The sequence below is a fragment of the Ambystoma mexicanum genome, chromosome 2p (genome assembly GCF_040938575.1).
Source record: "Ambystoma mexicanum isolate Mex_15411 chromosome 2p, UKY_AmexF1_1, whole genome shotgun sequence".
Classification (NCBI taxonomy): domain Eukaryota; kingdom Metazoa; phylum Chordata; class Amphibia; order Caudata; family Ambystomatidae; genus Ambystoma; species Ambystoma mexicanum.
Window position 1 is genome coordinate 1182255749 of NC_090923.1, and position 22272 is coordinate 1182278020.

Here is a 22272-nt window from a genome sequence, read left to right on the forward strand (position 1 = left end):
AGTTGCCAGGTATTGGTTGAAAAGCCAGGGCAAGAGGTTAGACCACTGGGGAACACCACAGGTAGAGAGGAAGATAGATGAAAGGAGACGGTTGAGCAAGATTGTATGGTTGTCGAAGGCAGAAGAGAGATCGAGGAGGATGAGGACAGAGGGAATGTTAGAGTCAAGGTTGTAGTGCAGATCTTCACGGATGTTCAGGAGAGCAGTTTCCGTGCTTCTGGCAGCTCTGAAGCCAGACTGGTGGTTATGGAGACAGCCAACAGAATTGGAATGAAGGTTAAGCTGAGAGATGGCCAACTTTTCCAAGAGTTTGCTCAGAAAGGGAGTAATGGAAATTGGGCGATAGTTAGCCGGACAAGAAGGATCAGCTGTGGGTTTCTTGAGAAGAGGACGCACAAGGGTGTGCTTCAGAGGGTAGGGGATGAATCCTGAGGCAAAGGAGTGGTTGCAAAAATCAGCAAGGGCTGGAGCGAGGGTATCAATGTGGTCCTTGATGGTTTTAGAGGAACAGGGATAAACCTGTTTTGACGAGGCTTTCATAGATTGTATTTGTCTAGGCACCTCGTCAGGGGAGAAAAGAGGAAAGGACGAGAAGGATGGTGGGGGGGGTGGCTAAAGGGGGGTCAGCAAGCACAGATGGAGAGGGGAGAGGAGGGGTCGGGTGGAGAGGGTGGACAGGATGCCCTGGGTTTTTGAAATGAAGTGAGAGGCAAGGGCATTGCAAAGAGCCTGGGAGGAAACAGGAGGGGTAGAGACTTCAGCAGGGTTGGCCAGCTCCTTGCAGATTTTAAAGAGTTCGGCCGAGTTGTTAGATGCCGCAGAGGCACGAGCTTGAATGTGGACTCTCTTCTTGGTGAGAACAGAAAGTCGGTGTTACCTTTGTAGCAGGCGACAGGCCAGTTTGTCAGAGGATGAATAGGAAGTCCTCCGTTTCCTCTCAGCCGCCCTACACTTACGTTTAAGTGTAGCTAGGTCAGAGTCATACTAGGAATTGCACTTGGCTTTGGACTTCAAACAGATCCTCATGACAGGAGCAAGAGCATCAAGAGTATTAGAAATTGAAGAGTAGAGCAGAGACAGGGCTGTGTCAGGATGTGAGACAGCCAAAGGTGGATTGGGGGTGAGAAAGTGGTGGCAAAAGCCTCAACTGACACACACTTCATTGGCCGGATGTCCGAGAAGGTAGGTGGCAGTGTTGGGGTAGGCTTGGCTTGGGGGGAGGAGAGGGAGAGATGAGAGGAGAGGAGGGAGTGATCGCTCCAGGAGAGAGGAGTGGTCAGAGGGATGGAGAGGGGGCGCAATGTCCACGAAAACAGAGATTGTCTGGTCAGATGCTGTTTCTCTTTCGCATAGGAGCACAAATGCCTCCTGCATCTTATCATCTGGGAGAAAATTGAGGATGGGACCCATCTTAAACCACAGCTCCCAGTCATATCTCGATAGGCTAGCCATGGCATTAGCTGCCTTCAAGGTAGTTGCAGCTGTTATAGTTACCATCTTCCCGAAGGCATCTAGGCATTGCCTTTCCTCATCAGGTGGAACTGAGGTGGAATAATGCTTGCATGCTGCTGTTGACACTACAGAATGTGGAGTTGGTTGTGTTGAATATGTTTTATGAAACCTCACCATTTTGGGAGGCGCAGATGAGGGGTTGGTCATAGTTATCACATCTTCCTCCCTGATTTCGTCCAGCAGGAGCAAGGCTAAGACAGAATTTCTATGTTACTCTTGTCTTTGATAGAGCAATAGAGCAAACTATCTTTATGTTACTCTTCTGGTACCAAGCCGAATATTTTTGTGGCCCTAGCCATCACAGTGTGAAACAACACAATTTTGTCTGGAGGGGTATCCCTGGTAGAGACCGCCTCTGGTTCACCATCTGCTGGTACAATGTCATCAAATTCTGTCTGCTGTGTTTGTCGTGTGGACAGAGACTTGATCGTCCAGGGCTTCCTCTTCTGACTCATTGTCAGTGAGTTGCAGAAGACTTTGATGATGGTTATCCCTCGTTGGGTGAGGGGGAACAGTTGATCCACTTACGCCTGGTTGGGGCTCTTGAGGCCCCTGAGGTGGATGTGTTATATAAGGGTCTGGCAACCTGTGGTGGAGTTTTATTAATCAGAGCCTTCAAGGCGGCCAAAATGTCCAAAGAGATGTCTCAAACCTAGTGATGGTGTCTCTTGACGTGAAGGCCCATGTGCAGGTGTTGCCTTAGGTGGATGTATGTCAAAGTTAGGGCTGGAAGGTATTAACTCCTCATCTGAGAAAACAGGCAAGGGTTCTGTCCCCTCCTTTATTGGTTGAGGGGGTGCCCTCCTGTATGCCAGTTGATAAATGAGCTTTCTCTGGGGAGATCCCAAGAGTGAGAGGAAGAGCAGGCCTAGGAAGAGCTGTAAATGCCGAAGGTTGTGGCATTGACTGTGTCAACGACGGAGAAGCCGAAGGCGGAGGCTGCTTGGTAATGCTCGTCGACGAGGTCTTAGTAGTCATCAACGAGGTTCTCATGGTCGTTGATGGGGTAGGCCTTGTAGATGTTGACGAGATAGTCATCGACGAGGTCTTGTTAGTCATCGACAAGGTCTTAGCAGTCGTTGGTGGGGTAATAGACGATGACTTGGACAATGTACTCGGCGTCTGCATTGACGGCATCCTTGTTTTTGGATGACAAGGACGAAGAAGGAGACCTGCCCTATGTGGAAGATGGGATGGTCTCGGGGACTTTCGACAGAGGTATCATGTGGTCTACACCTCTTACTAGAGGTGGTTCGCTGAGTTGTTATACCCTACCTGAGTGAGGCATGACTGTGTACCGAAGCAGAGTCAGAGGCACCCACGGCATCATCGAGCCACGCCACAAGCCGTCAGTGTTTTTTTTATTTGAAAAAGACTGGCAGATTTCACATTCTTGTATTATATTCTTGTATATATTATGTAGAGAAGTTCTTAAGGCCGCATCTGGTAAAGGCCTTGAACAGACTCTTCTTTTTGGCTTAAATCATGGCTGTGGGCCTCAACGACGAAGAGTAGCGAGGACCGCAATACATTGGTGGAAAAAATACACTGACAGGACCAGAATGGTGAGTAGGTGTCGTCGGGGTCGAGGATGCTTGATCCATTGTGAAAGATGGGATTTTTTTGTATTTAATAATAGAAAACGTTGTTCTAGTAAGAGATTTTCTGCGGTCTCCCAACACGAAACATGTAGTAAACATGTAGTAAAAAATATTCTGAAGATGGCTGCCAAAGGTAGAGCTAAGGGAGCTTTTCTTATTGGCTATGGGCAGTATGACCCAAAATGACTATACTAGAGCACTAAAGTGACTGAAGTTTCAGTTTAAACTGCTCTATGTTAAATATTGTGCAGTTCCTTTGTGGAGGGAGATTTTCGGAGCTAAATATGTTTGGCCTGTGTTTTCTTCAGACTTTCTTGCAACTCTTTGCTTTATGTGGCAGATGATGAGGTTAGGCCTTCTTATACCAGGCTTTAATTGATTCGCATACAGGTATGTGGCTCACGTTCTGGAGCAAACAGTAGGTACTGCCTACTTAAAACGATCACTTCTCTATAGTAATTAGAGCCGGTCTTGACATGCAAAATGTTCTTCCCTCTCTTCTTGCACCAGGCTTGAGGATCAGCCTCCTTCCGACACCTTATCCCTAATGGATAGCCTGAACTCTGAGTGTAAAAACACAAAGAATGAGTTTTCGCTTTCAAAAAAAGCCAGATTGCATAACAGAGAAGCGTACGCTTTCCCGTCCTCGTGTACCTCTACAGGAGGCCCTTATCGAAAGGGTCTACCAGACTTTGGAGGGCTGCAAAAGATATGTCACGTTGTGCAGCTGACAACATGAAGGGGTTTTCACAGCTTCGCAAGGAATGAAAAGGAGAGGTATGCCAAAATGGTGTAAATTAAGGGTCGAAATGCTTGAGTAAAGCAAAGGAAAGGTTACGGTTGAGTTGGTCCCACGTGATCAGAGGTCTATAGCCATCTCACAATTTGGCAATATATGCACTGTAAGTGTTTCTGGTTAAAGTTAAGTGACAAAGTTGTCGGACTGAGGATGACAGTAGAGGACAGGGGAGGCAAGAATGCTTGTATACGTATAAAACAAGTTCACATTCATTTCTACGAAAGGTGAATGAAACCAGATTCACTTTAAGACTGACACTCCTGGGGCTTCATTCTCTAATGTTTTCCAATGCCTAATGGAAGGAAACCCCTGATACATGCCAGCCAAGAAGTGGTAAACATACAAGTTAGTCTTGAGAGTGGAGTTTGCAATGCTGCTACATTGGGCAGCCCCGAAAAGAATACACCCTCTTTCTCACAGGTGGTGTTGCCTGAGATCTCTCCCAAGTACCATGATCTCCCTAGTCTGTTCCTGTTCCCTTACTATTATTTTACTGGGTCCAGTCTCTCCACATGTGGCTGGCATGTGTCCTCTTTCATGAGGCCCAGCATTTTCTAATGTATCTGACCTGTCATATAGCTCACCAGGCCCAGCATCTCCCTCAATATTTGAGCTTTCTGATGTTTCACCAGCCCTGTTTCTCATAGGGACCTATCAATGCTGCTGACTGTCGCTGTACACAACCTTGTGTTGTCTCTCCCCAGGTGGAACAGGAGCGCTTGGACAAGGTCTGGCCAAAGCTGCGGGTACTGGCAAGGTCCTCTCCCTCAGACAAACACACCTTGGTGAAAGGTAAGAATTGCACATTGAATGGAACTGAAGAGAATTGGAAAAGGTAAAAGGTTATGGTCACCAAATGAATGAAAGGAAATGGAGAAAGACACGCAAATACGACTATATGTTCTTTAAATGTGTTTAAAGGTTTAGTTCCTAATGGCTTGTAGCATCTGTCATCATATGTGCCTATCTACCTTTCCCTCACCAATCTGCCAGAAATGCATGAGATTCGACCATGCCCTAATACTTTCTTCTAAAAAGTAATTGTATACATAAGGTATTTTGGACTCCCTCGTCTCTCAAAGCAGTCTTTTAGGAATCTTTTCGAGTAAAAAAAAAAATAGAAATGGAAGCCAGTCCATTCTCACGCACTTTGTGACAAACTCCTTCCCTGCGTCACCAGAAGAACTGGTACTTTCTATCAAGAAAATTGTACACATCTCACAACTTTGAATCAACATTACTGCCCAGAAGTGATTGTAGTGTTCCAGCAGACTCTTGGTCCAGTTGAAGAGACACACCACAGCCCACGTTGTGTCTCCATAATATCATGAATGAATCACTCTGAGAAATAACAGTAGCACTTTGTCGACGTGTGTCCAAAAGTAGACTAATAAGTCATCGGTTCATCGTGCAACTATTGTGCTAGGCATACTCTCAAGCACTGCAGCAAAAGGGACGGCCCAGGCCTTTATAAGAGAAGACAAACCTTTAGGGAGATGGAACCATCATTTTAGACCTGTCTACAACATTCCCTACTCCATCCAACTCCCACAGTGGCCTCTTTTAAAGGAGCTTCGGGATGTCCTACAGTTAAACATTCTCTAGTCAGTAAAGATGGGGATTAGGCTGGCTACAAATCAGTATTCCTCAGCATCCACGGCAACCTGAGATGAGGTGGTGGATGGAAGCAGTGTAAAAGCCTTGATCCTTTTAAATCTGTCAGAGTATTTTACATTATCAACCATGCCATTGTCACAAAGGTCCACTCTTAAGTTGCAGTGCAAAGGTTCAACTTTGAGCTATTTAAAAATCAATTTGGCAGAAAGAACCCAAAGAACTTTACCAGTTCTCTATTCCAAACATCTGCTTCTAGCCAGTGGCTGCCCTAACGGTTGTGTGTATTTACTTACCCACTCTCATTACTATAATACATTTGTTCTCAAGTCTCCAGTACAACTGTGCAGGTGATAGTTCATTCTCAAATTGGTTATCTGCCAGCGCTCCTTCTTATCAAGTTTATCGAACTGCTCTAAAGTTAATGATGCACGGATGTGCCTAAAGGTCCCCTGGTTTAAATCATCATCCCCCAATAAGTGGCTCCTGCCTGTTGGTACTAACATTTGAACTGGCTCTAGGACCTGTGGCTGTCATTTCTAGGGCCTTGACGTTCTTTTGTTTGCGAGTTGTCTCTGTGGCAAAAACACGTTTTTCCAGCTGAAAACTATTAAACAATGTGTTCCATTTGTCCCAATTTCTAGATTGTTCTAAAATCCAGGTGATTATCTGACTGGATTGTCATGTACAGAACATGTCAATCACCTTTACTCTGCTCCCAGCAAACCTTTTGTTTGACCTGCACAGACTGTAAAGTTCCACAGCATGACACCAAATCAACCATCCACACCACACTCAGCGGCCATGGAAATACAGGCAGAGGAAGGCTATCCTGAGCCTAGCGTTACATCATAAAAACCGGTCAACACAGTTTATATTTGACCTTTAAAGTTAATTAAAGTGACTTGCATAGAATTTATCAACACTGTATGTCTTTTCGATCTATCACTGCCTAAATGAAGTGCAATGGAGATGTCTGTGTTGACAGTCCTACATTATTTAATATATTAATGCTATTATACTGTGGAAACATGAAGCTTTTTTGACAAATCATACATTAAGCACCAAGGGTTGAAGAGAAACAATTTCATTTTTATGATTCGGAGTGGCCACTTAACTACATGTTGCTAGCTCTTTCCAGCTCTCACCTAGCTGCCACACAGAAAAGCCATGCTAGCAAATATTACAATTCATGGCATGTTCTAAAGGACCTACAACATCCACTTGACAAAATCACTTTACACCAGCACTTCAATCTTTCTACTGGCCACCATATAGTAACAAGTTTGTCGTTTAAGCATGTATTCTGCACAACATCCACACAATGAAAAGTGCTCATACTTTCTTGTGGGCACATTTTCATTTTGCATACGTGACAGAACTATGAGCTCCTCTGATGCATCCTTTGTCCATCCACCAGAAAATCAGGTGGGGCACTGGGATGGAACATATTTTGACCAGGCAAGGGCACTCTAAAACACTCTCACCTTTGGATTTAGAACAATCGAAGACCATGCCAGATTTAAGAAAGTTCTTAAATCTTTCCACAATGAGCAAAGGGTGCTGGGATTTCACATTGAGGTCACCGTGGATATGTATCCTTGTTCTGTATTTTCTTCCATGGGCTTTTGTGTCGTATGAGTGAGACCATGTATTATTCAACAACCTCATATGCAGTTCGATATCGCCTTGATAGGTTTATTTTCAGATAAGGTCCACCTGTGATATGCTAGGAATTGTGGTAGCATTGTAAGTGGTTTATTTCACCTGGAATATAAAAACCTAGGGTTTTAGATGCTGATGTTCATAAATTTCGAAAGGTTCCAATGCAGAATTCTGGAATGCTCAAGTCATGTTTTCAAGACGCTAACCAAGATTCCAGAAACAAACTAAAGATTCCAGAATGGTCCAGTCCAAAGTTTCAGACTGTCAACAACAAAAAAAAGGTTCTGTAACATCCAATCTCAGGGTTTACAAATGTTCTTAAGTATAGCATTTTGACATTTAAGTTTGCAATCACATCTCACTTTAGCTAGTGTTATGTTGGGTTTTACTTACTCTGGTCTTTCCCTGATATGTGTGTTTGAGTTTAGAGTGTTCAGTATGGAGTGTTGGCTGTGGAATGTTATTGGGTGAAACTGCTTTCATTCCATAAGAGATCAGTTGGAACTGAAACCTAAGAGCAGGGGGACCGGTGGATGTCTCTCTGGTTAAGAACTTGTCCTGATTACCTGATGTATGTTCCTGTTGTGTTCCCTGTAACCACGAACCCAGTAAAGCAGTCCATGTTACCTGATGCTCCTGTGTACTCTGTGCTGATCTCACAACCCCAAAACTTAACACTGGCGACGAGGATGGGATGAGGTTGAAAAAAAGAAAGCACAGGAAAGGAGCAGGATCAAGGGATTGATCAAGCTGGAACTGAAGGACAATCGGTGGAAATGAAATAGCCACCAGAACAAGCAGAAAGGAGAAACAGAGGAATCCGAGGCATCCACCGCCCCCCCCCCCCGGCCCCTAAGGTAAGCGCGCCCAGTTGCCTGCTTTAATAGAGGCAGGCCCATCCGTGCTGTCAGGGGCTGCGCTGCGTGGCTGTTAAATAGTTGGTAAATACTGTGGGACTGTAACTGCATCACCATTAACAGCGCGCAAGGGGCTGGGCAAACAAGAAGAGGAAAGTATATGCACCTCGTATTTGCAGCTTGTTTAGCGCTCCGGAAGACGTTAAAGATATAAACTGTGTCCCAAAATGATTACCCTTTTGGAAGTTAGTCGAGGTGCAGCTGCGCTTGCATATTGCTGCAGTGATCTATCAAGTGGGGCATCAGTGCTGTGTACGACGGTTGGCCTGGAGAGCTCTGTTCGTGGCCCTGCAAATCTTCGTTGTGATGACGTCACTGCGTGGCTGAGGATATTGGTGACAATGGCGAGTATAGAATGTTTATTCCAACGTTCCGAGTGTCTGCATCGTAGAGCATTTCGTCATAAGAAACTGATGGCAGTTTCGAAAAGTGCACCTTTCAACGTGCCCGTAACGTGCTGTACTTCCGGGTCTGCAGCATCTGTTCATCTGCATAGCATGAATGATCCATCGAGGAAATGGATTGCAACGAAAGCAAAATGTTTTGCGGCGTGTATTACAATTCTATGGAATAGAAACAACATTTGGATGAAAGCGCTCGTTTCGTGGCACTCAAAAGAAAAAGAACAAAAAAAAAGGAAATTGTGAAAGTTTACAAGTGGATCGACTGTGTTAGCTGCCAAAGAGGACGAGCTTGTTTTTTTTTGCACTTAATACATATCAAGCCATCGGAGTCATGAAGTACTGTGCTAACGTTTTTTTTTCAGGATCGGATGGCTATTTATACAGTGGGATTGCTATTACATCTAGTTTAATTGACATCACCATTATATATGGCCTATTATTTAAATTGGTTAAAAGCAACATTTCACGAGCTCATGAAATTATTATTAGTAATGCAAAGGTCATCACAAAAAGAAAGATGTCACGTTTCTGCAATTGTTGTGCTGTTGTTGGATTGTTCTCTGGTATGCACCCAATTTGCATTTCTTTTGAGTATGGGAGCTTCCGGTTGGTTGTGCCAAGGTAATGGGCATGTGTGTTGCTCCATAGCGTTTATGGGTTTTGGTGTTCATTATTAGATCCAATATAGTTGCTGGTGGGTGCCAATAGTGTAGGCATTGTTGTTGCCCAACTGTGGGAAAGGTATTTAGGTGGCATTATGTCATTCAAGACTATGCTTCCAATGTTGTCAGTGGCGAGTTCTGTGGGAAATGTCAGTCAATGAAATGTGTGGAGCCAAATGTGTAAGCATGGAGCAGGAGGAATGCCATTGAACTTCCCATATCTATGGCATAGAGGTTTTCCATCATGACAGTTTTGAACACGTTTTAACAGTTGTTCACTAATTTGTGAAATGGAAAGTGAAAGTGATTTTACAGAGGAACTCATAAATGAAATATGTTCTCATGTAATGGTGCATATTTTAGTGTTAATGTACTGTGGTTGCATTACAGGTGTCAGAAACAACGTTTACAAAGCGCAGCTGTGATGTGAGGCCTCTCTGAGTTACTGTAATGGAATTAAAGTATTTGCTGTGTATGGCCTTTGTTGAGTTATGGTGTGAGAGTTTTAAGTGGATGTTGTGGCCTCTGTTGATAGGGAAATGCAGTGAAGTTTTTTTTTTTTTTTGGAACACCAGGAAATGTTGTGTAGTTTCGTTTTCTTAGAACATCCCAATTGCACAATGTGGTTAATGTTTTTTTCACAGGTAACATCACAAAGGACTTTGTAGCCAAATATGATGAACTCAATTGATGTTTGTACACTTGTTTTTCAAATATTTTGTGCGCAAATTGCCAAGTGTGTGATGTGACTCTGTGAGAGAGTGGAGGTGTGCAAATGGAAGGAGGGATGAGACTCTCGACACTTTTGGTGTCAAATCTTTGGGGGATTGTGATTCCCGACACTGGTGGTGTCAAACGTTTGCGGGATGTAGAGTCCCGACAATGGTGGTGTCAAATCTTTGGGGGATGGAGAATCCCGACACTGGTGGTGTCAAATCTTTGGGGGATGGAGAATCCCGACATTGTTGGTGTCAAATATTGTGTGGGATGGAGAATCCCGACACTAGAGGTGTCAAATGATGGTAGGGACTTAGATTCCTGGCATTACTTTTAGGACGCCACGATGTAGTGGTGGAGTGGTGGCAATAGTAGTGCGTGTTTTGATTGCTCTATGGTGAGCATGGGATGCTCAAATGTGAGCATTCAGTAGCTCAGGCATGGTGCCTGGAGTGGTGGAGTGGAGGATATGGTATTCTGCTCAGTTGTGAGCATTTGGTTTCTCCAGAGGGTGTTTCTTTAAGGACGGCACGATGGAGTTGAGATGAGTACGCTTTAGGCAGATAGTGGGGGTAACCCTGTAGATTGTGTTAGCACAACCTGTTGTAATGTGAATGATGATGCAGGGATATTGTTGTGAGGTAGGTGGAAATGGTTGTGTATGAGATTGTGGGCTGGTTCCCTTGAAGTGAGTTCCATAAAAGGCCTGTTATGGTACTGGTGATAATTCAGGAGTGGTGTGGCATCTTGTAGCTACTGCAAAGGTTTCTGTAAGGTAATAGCTTGGTTGTTTGGATGGGCACATTTTAGGAGGATGTTTGTGGATTGTTTTCTCTAAGTGTTTAACTCCAAATTGCATAGTGTTCACCATCCCTCTGCCTTCCCATCATTTCATTGTTATGTACGGGGGGAGATGTGTTGGGTTTTACTTACTCTGGTCTTTCCCTGATATGTGTGTTTGAGTTTAGAGTGTTCAGTATGGAGTGTTGGCTGTGGAATGTTATTGGGTGAAACTGCTTTCATTCCATAAGAGATCAGTTGGAACTGAAACCTAAGAGCAGGGGGACCGGTGGATGTCTCTCTGGTTAAAAACTTGTCCTGATTACCTGATGTATGTTCCTGTTGTGTTCCCTGTAACCACGAACCCAGTAATGCAGTCCATGTTACCTGATGCTCCCGTGTACTCTGTGCTGATCTCATAACCCCAAAACTTAACATGTTACACTCACACAAGCTTTGGAAAATGGAACTGGACCATTTAAAAAAAAGGTTTTTTATTGTGAATTGGTTTTCGCACACAGTAAACCTTACCCATTGACAATACTAAAATGATTTACTAATTAAAAAAAAGAAAGCGAAACATCAGACATATTAAGTTGCATATGTAATATACCTTATCAATTCCTATCAAATTGATTTTACAGCTACCTTGCACATTTCAGTCATTTAAAAAAACGAACAGTCAATTTCTTACGTGACATGAAAATATTAAAAAAGTTAAAAATGTTCAGGTTTTAAAATCCAGTGTTATTTATAAAGTGCAAAAGGAGCGTGGGAGCCCCTCTACTGAGAGCAAACATGGGTCAAATACCCTGTTCTATGGAATTTCTTCCAAACAGGAGAGTCTACAACCACGTTTTAGCTCACTGCACCCGTCACAGAGGAGAAATATTAATTTGCATATCAGTCTTTGTCCCACCCACAAGGGCAGTCCAGCACCAAAATGCTAGGCAATACTCCTCTGAACAAGAGTACCATCAGCAAGCCCAGGCACATGTTTCGGCCTTGTTGGGCCTCCTCAGTGAGGTGAAGCTAAGCTGCTCTAAGGCACAGTGTGCAAGAGGTCCACGTCTGGATTACCCTTAGTTAATTAGGGTGAAACCCCAAGTTCTACAAAATTCAAAAGGAGTGTGGGAGCCCCTCTGCTGAGAACAAACATGGGTCAAATATTTATTTATTGTGAATTGATTTATCGCAGTACACCTTACACATTGAAAAAACTTAAATGATTTACAGATTTAAAAAAAGAAAGCAAACATCAAACATATTAAGTAGCGTCTGTAACATTACCTATCAATTCCTATCAGGGTGTAACAGCTATTTCAGAGCTACCTTGCACATTGGTTTCATAAAAAAAAAGGATAGTCAATTTCTTACATCGCATAAAGATAATAAAACATTGAGCGAAATCCCCTTTTTAATCTACCAAAATTGATCTTTCTCTTCCTGTAAGGTTCGCAGAACTAGGAGGGTGCAAGCACAGTCTAGGTTTAGCTAATGGCCTGAGCCCAAGGCCACACAATTACGATACTTTAATGGATAGCTACGACACATGCGCTCCTTATGTCCTTATGATCCTTATGGTATGATATGATGTTATTTATAACGCGCCTGTACACTAGTGTTTCTGGGTGCGACAAGACAAGGAAGAGGAAGACAAAGGGAAGCAAAACAAACAAGAGAAGGGAGAGGAGAAATGCCGGGGGAAGGGAAAAAGCAGAGTGCAAAAAAAAGCTCAAGTAAGTGCCACTGGGGTGCCCAGTTCTCAGTAATTGCAGGAGGCAGGGGGCTGTGGGGTTGCAGATACCGTCCTTAGTGCGCATTCGGCTCAGAGGCAGTGAATGGTGCTACTGGTCATGATGGACATCCCCATTAGGTTCAGATGGAGGCCAGGTAACCAATTAGTGCAGCAGACAAGAACATCCGCAGGGGAGGGAGAGAGAGAAAGCAGAAGCGAAAAGGAACGTTTTGAGTTACTTCCAGAACCTGAGGTAGTCCTGCTCTAGTTTGAGAGAGGCAGGGAGGCTGTTCCAGAGGGAGGCACAAGCCAAGGAGAAAAATCTACCCCCCACACTCTGCCTGGAGCAGTGTCTGACCATCAGAGTTGGAGGTGGATGAGTGGAGGGATAGAGAAGGAAAGTGCTTAGGAAGCGAGAGTTGGATGTGGTGTGGTCCCCGTCCCCAGAAAGCCTTGTGGACAATGCAGAGGGTCTTGAATTTGAACCTTGCAGCCACCAGGAGCCAGTAGGGAGATTTCAGGGCTGGAGAGATATGATCCCTGGGCTTGAGGCCAAGGACAAGTCTCACAGTCCTGTTCTGCATTGGTTGCAGAGGGACGAAGAGTAGACAAAGGCAGATTTAGAAAGAGGCTGTTGCAGTAGTTCAACCTAGAGAGAACCAAGGCTCTGAAGACAGTGAGATTCTGGGGGGAAGTGAGAAAAGGAAGAATACCTCTGAAGAGGTGCAGCTGGTAGTGGGACTTCTTAGAGACGTGCGTGATGTGAGGAGAGAAGGAGAGGATGGAATCGAAGATGACACCAAGGTTTTCTCTTGGCAGGAAGGGTCCCAAGGAGGGCGGCCAGAGTGAAAGAGGGAAAGCAGGAGCACAGGTCCCAATGAGAAGGATCTCAGTCTTACTGGCATTCAGGCATAGATTGATAGAGGCACACCATTCCTGACTCGCGGATAGACACTCAGGAATGAGCGAAACAGGAGAGGAGGCAGAGGGGTGCCTGAAGGAGAGCTGAGTGTCATCCGCATAACACTGAAAGTTAGAAGAGAAGGAAGAGATGAGATGGGCCAGAGGGGCCAGGTAAAGGTTGAAGAGCCAGGGTGAGGGGTTAGAACCTTGGGGAACACCCACATGTGGAGAGAGGTGGTGGAGAGAAGGGACCCCAGTTGGACCTGGGCGGGTGGATCGGAGAGGAAGGAGGTCAACCAGGCTAGGGCTTGATCCGTGATGCCCAGGTTGTCACCGAGACGCTTGATCAGGATGGCGTGGATGACTGTGTCGAAAGCAGAGGAACGATCAAGGAGAATGCGGACAGAAGGAAGGCTAGAGTCGAGATTTGAGAGCAGGTCTTAATTGGTGTTCAGGAGAGCAGTTTTCATGCTTCTGCCAGACTGATGGTCATGGAGAAAACCCACAGATTGGGTATGGAGAGTAAGCTGGGAAATGGCCAGCTTTTCCAGGAGTTTGCCCAGGAAGGAGTGATAGAGATCGGGTGGTAGTTTGCAAGAGAGGAAGGATCGGCAGAATGCTGCTTCAGGAGGGGGTGCACAAGAAAGTTCCAGTGGCAAAAGAGTGATTGCAGAAATCGGCCAATGCTGGCGCAAGGGTGTCAGTCTGGTCCTTGATGGTTTTAGAGGAGCAAGGGAGCACCTACTTGGACGATACTTTCATAAATCAGACTTGTCTAGAAAGATCATCAGGAGTGAACACAGCGAAAGAAGGGAACAAAGGAGGTGAGGTAGAGGTGGCTGGGGAAGGGCTGAGAGAGGTAGAGGGCGCGGAAGAGGAGAGAAAGGACAAGATGTCCAGAGATTTAGTGGTGAAGTGTGTAGCCAGTGCTGTGCAGAGGGCCGGGGAGGGAACGGGAGAGGTGGCGACTGCAATAGGATTGGCCAGCTACTTGCTGATTTTGAAGAGTTTGGCCGTGTTGTTAGAGGTCGCAGAGATGCAGGCTTGGATGTAGGCTATCTTCTTGGACTGGACAGAGAGTCTGTATTGCCTTTGAAGCAAGCAGCAGGTCAGTTTGGCAGAGGAGTCGCCTGATGCCCTCCACTTCCTCTCTGTCACTCTGCACTTGTGTTTAAGAATGGCAAGGTCGGAGTCATACCAAGAGTTGCACTTGGAGGTGGGCTTCAAACAGATCCTCATGACAGGGGCAAGGACATCAGAAGTGTTAGTGATAGAGAGATGAAGGTTAGAGAGGACAGTGACAGAGTGTGAGTCAGCCGCAGGCGTAGGAGGGGGTGAAAAAAGTAGCATTGAAAGCCTCCACTGACACAGGCTTCATGGGCCAGATGGCCGAGAAGGTGGGTGGCAGTGCTGGGGTCGGCTTCAACTGGTGGACGGAGAACATCAGGAGGGAAGAGAGAAGAAAGTGGACAGTCCAAGAGAGAAGAGTAGTGAGAGGGTTTGAGAAGGGGATGTCAGAAGAGATGGGAACATCCAGGGTGTGCCCGGCTGAGTGTGTCGAGCCAGAGGGTAGAATAGAAAGAGAAAGAAATTGTCGCAGAGACTGCGAAAGAGCCCAAATGCGGGGTTAGAAGCGTCCAGATGGATATTGAGGTATCCAATGAGTAGAAGTTGAGAGGTATAGGCAAGGAGAGAGGTTGAGAGGTCGGGCCACTCAGAGAGCAAGAGGGTGACCCGACCTGGTGGCCTGTAAATGGTGGCCACAGTAAGAGAGAGGCAAAGAGAGTTAGAGAGCCTGCAGACCAGGCATTCAAAGGAGGAGTAGGCCTGCATAGTGAACCATTAGGTCCTTTTAAATGAGGTAGCACATCATTAGATGGATGGGGATGCAGAATAACTCGTACACCAATAACAAGAGCGACTCAGGAAGTTGGCAACGGTAATCTGTTTTATTCTCAATTGTCTACGTAAATCAACGGACGTCTCACAGCATAATCTCAACGCATCACATACAAAATAACACTTTTATAGCCGAAACTCATAATATGTGACTTCATACTACATGGCAAACTAAGAAAAGTTATTTAGGATTGTCGTTGGTCTACGGAGAACATCTAAGTATATTTCCTGTAGGGGATTGGATTGTGATTGGGTCTCTATAGTCAGGTGGACAATTTATGCCCACCCCTTGTACAAGTCATCCTCTATATGTGTTAGATACACGACACACCATTGACTCTCAAACTATAGGGCTCTGCAATACACGGCCCTCTATAATTGGTTGGAACACTTGTACCCTTCTGGAATATTTGACTCGCTAGCAGCACACAAGCTGGTACCCCAGGTGCTGGTGGGTGGACTTGACCATGCCTCCCCATCCAATTAGCCCAGTCTGCCAATTGAATTGTCTATGAACTTGGCCTTGCAATGTATCACTGCTCCTGAGAATAGAAGGGAGTGCGAGCACATTCTTATCTTCAAGTCTCGGTGCTGCTTGCCCATGTTCTATTTCCATCTACCCCATGTGACAGGAGACCGTGTTTGAGCTCCTTCTCCGCATTTAATGATATTAAATGAATAAAACTTGGCACTCATAGTGTCTTTCCGTTGCACCTTAACAATAGCTTACCTCGCTTCTCAAGTTGTTTGCATCTTCTTGAATAGATAACCAGTTCTTGGCTGCCCCAACCTTTGATACTGGGCCAGACAGCCTCCTTGATCCTCCCTCGATTTTCAGCCGTTTACTTTGCTGCGCCATAATTTCAGCCGTTCTCTTTCACAGGCCCTGGCTTACTAAAGATACATATTGGCGGCACCGCCTGCAGTCTATTCACTGCATATAGCCAGCCTTCATGATTACTTAGTCTACTTTCATTGCAGCTTCTGTACAGCTATAAAGCAACTTATATTTTCTTCTGTGTTCTTTGCACGCGCAATCTTCACTCTGCACATTAAAAGTTACTCCCTTCTTCATTTTGTCATCTGATTCCATAAGGTCTATGCATTCTCTTCTCTGGTCATCCTTCTCAGTGCGTCACTCTCATCTCTTGTGATGTCACCAGCCACTCTTATTCACATCTTCACACTTCTTCAGGACACTCTCTCATGAGACCGTCATCTCTCTGCGGATACATCTTATAGGACTTTCTCAATGAATACCTTGTTTCAAAGATCTTTCGCAGTATAGGTATCATTATCAGCGTTGTGCATGTCGCAATTTCCGGCTTCCAACATATAGGCAGAATAGGGGTGGGTCTACTGATAGAAGCATTTGGCTCCTCCTCTACAGTGGGAATGAAAAAAGAAGCAGGGATCCACTCCGGAAAGATCAGAGCTGCTCCACCTCCTGGACGGTTGGTTCTGGGTTCGGAGAGGATCTGGTAACCAACAGGGAGGAGAGTGTGAAAACATGTGACAGGGCTGTCCCGTGAACCATGTCTCGGTGAGATCGAGGACATCCAGATCAAGTTCCTTGAGGAGTCGGCAGATGTCGGAGGAGTGTTTGACAGCAGAGCGAGAGATGAGAGTAGTCATGTGGAGCAGTTTGCCACAATTGAAAGGCTTCCATGGAGGAGTGCAGGCAAGAGGTACACCAAGCGGAAGTGGTAGAGGGGCCTCAGAGTGGGCTGAGGAGGAAGAGGGTGGCAGAGTTGCCAGAGAAGATGAGGAGGGTGCCAGAGAGGTGGCGGAAGAGGGAGGTGGTGGAGGAGCCAAACGGATGTAAGTAGGCTTAACAGGAGAAGGAAGGCACCTGCACTGCCCCCTTGGCAACCCTTGCACTTGGGGGCTGTTTCTGTATCCCTACAGCCCCCTACCAGCACTTGCCACCAGCTGGCCGCACTTCTTATTTATTGTTTTATTTATTTACAGTTTATCCTATGTACTGCACTGCCCCTCCCCTTTTCACCTCACACTTTTCCCCTTACCCCTCCCCCACACCTGCACAATCTCAATGTCACCTGGCCTAATAAGATCATTGTCTCTGTCTTCACTCTGTTCCCCCTCACTTGCCTCGTCACACATCGAAACACTTGTGTACAGGTGCGTTATAAATGGCATATCATATCATAAGACACAGGAAACGCCTATCGAAAAGGAGGAGATTGTGCTGAGGGCCCTAGACCAAGACGGTGCCATTCAGATAGACATTAATGATGGTCTTGAAGCAGTGGAAGGGGGCCAGGTGGGCCTCCCACCGAGTGCCACTATTAATGGGAGAGGGGGAAAAAGGGGAGAGAACAGAGACCATATGAACCCATAGGCCTGGAGTCGGAATGACAAAGAGGGTGTCAGTAAGCGTCTGTCTGGAGGAAGTGCTGGTGTAGGTATCAGCGATAGGAAGGTCTGGTTTGGAGACCATGATGTCCCTTTTGAACTTCCTCCTAGCAGACTTAATGAGGGGATAGAGTAGCAGTTAGTGAAGATGGGAGAAACAGCAAGAATTATAGAGGGTGCAAAGGAGGTAGGAGGGAGGGCATGGGCCTGCAGGAAGAGAGACAGATGCTCAGCCTGTGCCACTCAACTCGGGATGCACAGTAGGGAGCGGGGGCTGCGGTCACAACAAAGGATGACACAGAGGAAGAGCAAGTAACACACAACAGTGAACGACATGCCTTGCGGGTGGGGGGGTCTAGGCTTGGTAGGGAACCTAAAGAGACCCAGTGACAGTGCCACAGTAACCAGAATACAAAACACCCAGATTCAACCTTCCCCACTATTTTACACACAGCACAATAAAAAAACCCCCAGATTCAACTTTCCTACAAGGGAGAAAAATGCTCCGTTTTTACACACAGCACAATGCAAAACACCCAGATTCATCTTTCCTAGAAGGAGGAGAAATGCTCAGTTTTTACACAGAGCACAATGCAAAACACCCAGATTTAAATTTTCTAGAAGGGGGAAAAATGTTCAGTTTTTACACACAGCACAATGCAAAACAATGGATGATATAATCAGCCCTGAAGAAGACCTCTTTTAGGTCGAAACACGTGTCTGTGTCTTAATACACACAGTTACATAAATGGGACAGGATTTTCAGTGGAACGAATTGGGGCAGTGTACCCCTTGAAATCAAGACACAGATAACCAATTGGTTGAAGGACTGACTGAGAACTGCAAATAATGTGACAAATTCAGGTGGATGAGGCGAATGACAAGGGCAATATAGCTGTTCTCCTGCTACTGAACCTTTCGGCAGCCTTCGACCTCGTTGACCACAAGATCCTCACGGAACATCTGACAGCCTCAGCTGCATTCTCCAATCAGGCGACTGCCTGGGTTCAATCCTTCCTAGCTGACCGAACCACCCGGATCTTCTCGCCAGGGGCTTCAGCCCACCCCTTCCCCATCCTTTGTGGCGTCCCTCAAGGTTTTTGGGTCTCGCCGACCTTATACAGTATCTTCACAAAGCTATTGCTCAACCGCCTTGATAACCTGGGTGTCACATACACAAACTATGCTGACGATACCCAGATTCTCATCACCCTATCAGGTTGATATGAAGAGGACTCCAGACGGATTAACAACCTCTACCTGGAGATCCAAGCCTGGATGGCAGAACACGGCTTATACCTCAATGACGAGGAAACTGAGCTCCTTCTCGTCGGCTCACAATCACAGCTTAACAAACTGGACCCCCGCTACACATCTATCAACATAGATGGCAACTTAATCACAGTGGCCAACCCTGTGGGGGTTTATTTGGATTCCACACTCTCGCTCAAAAAACAGGTAAACACCACATCCTCCTCCACAGCTTACACCAATAAGCTCATCAATGCCTGCAAAGCCTTCCTCTCGCCCTTCAGCTGCATTACACTAGCCAGAGCACTAGTGCTCTCAAAAATCGACTATTGCAATACTTTGGTTTTGTACAATCGGACCGAAAAAAAAGGTCCGACCGTACAAAACGACCGAAAAATGCCACCACCAAAGGTTCAAACACCAAAAGTTCGAACCTTTGGTGGTAGTATTGCAGGTTAGTAAAAAAAAAGACTGCAGGGGCTGCGGGGGTGTCCCCCGCAACACCCTGCTCACTATACTGTGTGGCATAGTGAGTGGGGGCTGCGGGGGAAACCCCTGCAGCCCCTGTAGTATTTAAGTGTGTTCGCATGAGAAAGGTGCAAACTTTTGGTAGTTCGCACCCTTCTCATGCAAACATTCCAGCCGCGGCAAAATCAGCCGCTGTCGGATCACTCAGAATCCAATACTTTGTTCCCTGGCACTTCAGAGCGCAATCTGAACAAACTGCAAGTGCTGCACAATAATGACTTTAGAGTGGCTCTGAGTATCCAGTGGCACACACATCTCCAGTTTCAGACAAAATTCCCACTGGCTCCCTGTACGAGAGAGAATCACCCTTAGATCACTCATCATCGTCCACAAATGCCTCTCTAATGACGCCCCTTAGTTCCTGGCAGTCAAGTTTAACAAACACACTTCAGCCAGACCAACCAGAATGCTGTATTCTCACTGCCTATCCATCCCCAAATTCTCCCTAAAAAAAGCAGGTGGCTCCAGCTTCCTGGTCCTAGCTGCCAAACAATGAAACGCTATACCTATGAACCTTAGAGCAGAACCTTCCTTTTTGACCTTCAGAGCAAAAACTAAGGCCTGGCTCGCCAACAAGAACTCTCCCATTGTCTGACCTAGTAACTAATGTCTTACCAATGTTTTTTCTCCTGTGTAGGCCCCTCGACCACCATGTAACCTGGTAATTTGCACTTACTGTCATTATATTGTATGTCTATAATCTGCTGTAACCTGCTTATAAGTTTCTGGAACGCAGCTACCTCAGGGTTAGGCGAGCGGTATAAATAAGAAACTAAACTAAATGGAACCGATTGATGGAAGAAAAAGTTGCTTAGAAGGACAAACACTACAAACTTTGAGATTGCCATGAAGAAGACTGTGTTTCGGTCAGAACATGTGTCAGCTGTTTTTGGACATTAAATCTTACATTCTTTGATATAGTAGGCAATGGCCCTCATTACGAGTTCGGCGGTAACCATGCCGCTATTGGCGGCATGGCTGCTGCCGAAATCGCGTCGGGGTCCGGGTCCTCGGAATGAGGACTTACTGGGCCATTCCGAGTTCGGAAGGCCCGGTAATTCCTCCCTCCAAGGACCCGGATACGGTCCTTCCCCATTCCCATTTCAGCCCCCATAGGGCTGAATGGGAATGGGAGAGGAAGCAAACAATGGGCCATTACGAGATGGCCCGTTGTTTGCTCCCTCTTCCCCTCGCGGGACCCGGTAAGCACGCCTGGTTTTCCCAGGCGTTGCTTCCTGGGTCCTGCGAGGGGACCTCGTAATGCGGCAGTACGGAGTGAACGGCGCCGGCACCTTTTACGGCGCCGTTCACTCCGTACCGCCAGGGTCGTAATGAGGCCCAATGTGTTTTAACGAATATCTCTATTAATACTCAGGAGACTGATTATGTGTAAGGAGATAAGGAGCTCATGTGTCATAGCTGTCCATTAAAGTACTATTTATAACAGGCTTAGTGCTTTCATACATCAATTAGTAAAACAGCATACAAGTAACAACCTAGAGAATGCAAGTCTTTACCACCTAACCTTAATCAGATTAATTCTGTGTAAGAAGTTTACAACAGCCATCGTTAGTGGAGTCTCATTACCAATCGAAAATAGCCCCCAAAAGTCTTGAGTTGTAAGCCACAATTCATTATCTACAAATGTAGTAAATATTAACAGTGTCAGATTGTGAACAATGGGGCAAGAGGTAAATAAATGTTCTAATGTTTGAATACAATCTTTTTGATTACAAAGAGTACAGAAATTGGGGGTTTCATTATATTTAGAATGGCTATACTGTACTCCACCAGTAGATATAATAAACCGAAGAAATTGAGACCTCCAATAAGAATTTGGAAATTTCTTAAGATACCTTGATATCGTACCCGTTAGTTTGTCGGGTAGAGATAAACTTTTGTATAATGTGCGATTGTTCACCCTCCCAATATAGTATTGGACAGATCGGTTTGGAAAAGAGCTCTTTTGGATTGCAATTCATTATTGCTCAAAATATCCACCGATTGATCAACAGAACCCAATATTGACTCACTATAAATCATATAGTTTTTAATGGGCCCAGAACTTCCCATAAGCATACTTTTTAAAGTAATTATTAATGAAATTACGAGGCGGGTTTAGGATGGCTTTATAAAAAGTAAGTATTCTCCAGCAGAACCAGCCAGTTTATAACATTAACCCAAGTTCCATTTTTTTCTTCAAATAATACTTTCAATTGTATCCTATTCTATTTTCCTGCTCAGGTGTGATACATCATAACCATAAAGTAAAGCTGTAATTACTTTTGCATTAAAGAATTCTATAAGGGGTGCCACAGAGAATCTGCAATATTTTTTATTAATTATTTTCATTTGTGCAGCCTTTAGATTTGCTATATCCTTTAGCCTCGTAATGATTCCTTTATTATTAGGCGCTGTGTCCAAATTGAACCCCAGATAGATTACACGTTTGACCGGCATAAGTGAGGCAAGTCCATTTTCCATTTATAACCATAAGACTTCCTCATACTTCGAGCAAAGCAAATAATTTTAGTTTTGTTTGACTTAATTATTAATATGTTAGTCATAGCATAATTGCTGGTAGCATTTATAAAACATTGTAATCCCAGTTGTGTTTAATCTAAAAGGATCACTTTGTCTGTATATGTTAGCCAGTATACTCATAGGTCTTCTACTCTCTGTGATGCAAAGGAGTCCTCTGTTAAAAACTCTCACCAATGTCAGACAGGTAAAGTTTAAACAGGCAAGCAGCAAGTACACAGCCCTGCTGAAGTCCTCTAAGGGTGGTAAATTCGTTTGCTAAACCTCCATGCTTGTTTAACCTTATCTGTAAGCTTGTAACCAAATGTAAATAAATTAGTATTGCTAACAGCGGATCTGGGAGATTCCACTTCTTCAATTTGTCC

At 45.2% G+C, this 22272-nt stretch overlaps 1 protein-coding gene across 9 annotated transcripts in view; it reads left to right on the top strand.

Moving 5' to 3' along the window:
* The window catches only part of ATP2B3 (ATPase plasma membrane Ca2+ transporting 3), a 1317805-nt gene that overhangs the window by 1050143 nt on the left and 245390 nt on the right, over positions 1 to 22272 (top strand). For all 9 annotated transcript variants that reach the window (XR_011302157.1, XR_011302158.1, XR_011302159.1 and 6 more), the window contains one exon: positions 4617 to 4704. Coding sequence is in view for 6 of the 9 variants with exons in the window: in XM_069645362.1 (XP_069501463.1) it covers positions 4617 to 4704 (88 nt within the window). In the remaining 3 variants the exon portion in view is untranslated. The remainder of the gene's footprint in view (positions 1 to 4616; positions 4705 to 22272) is intronic.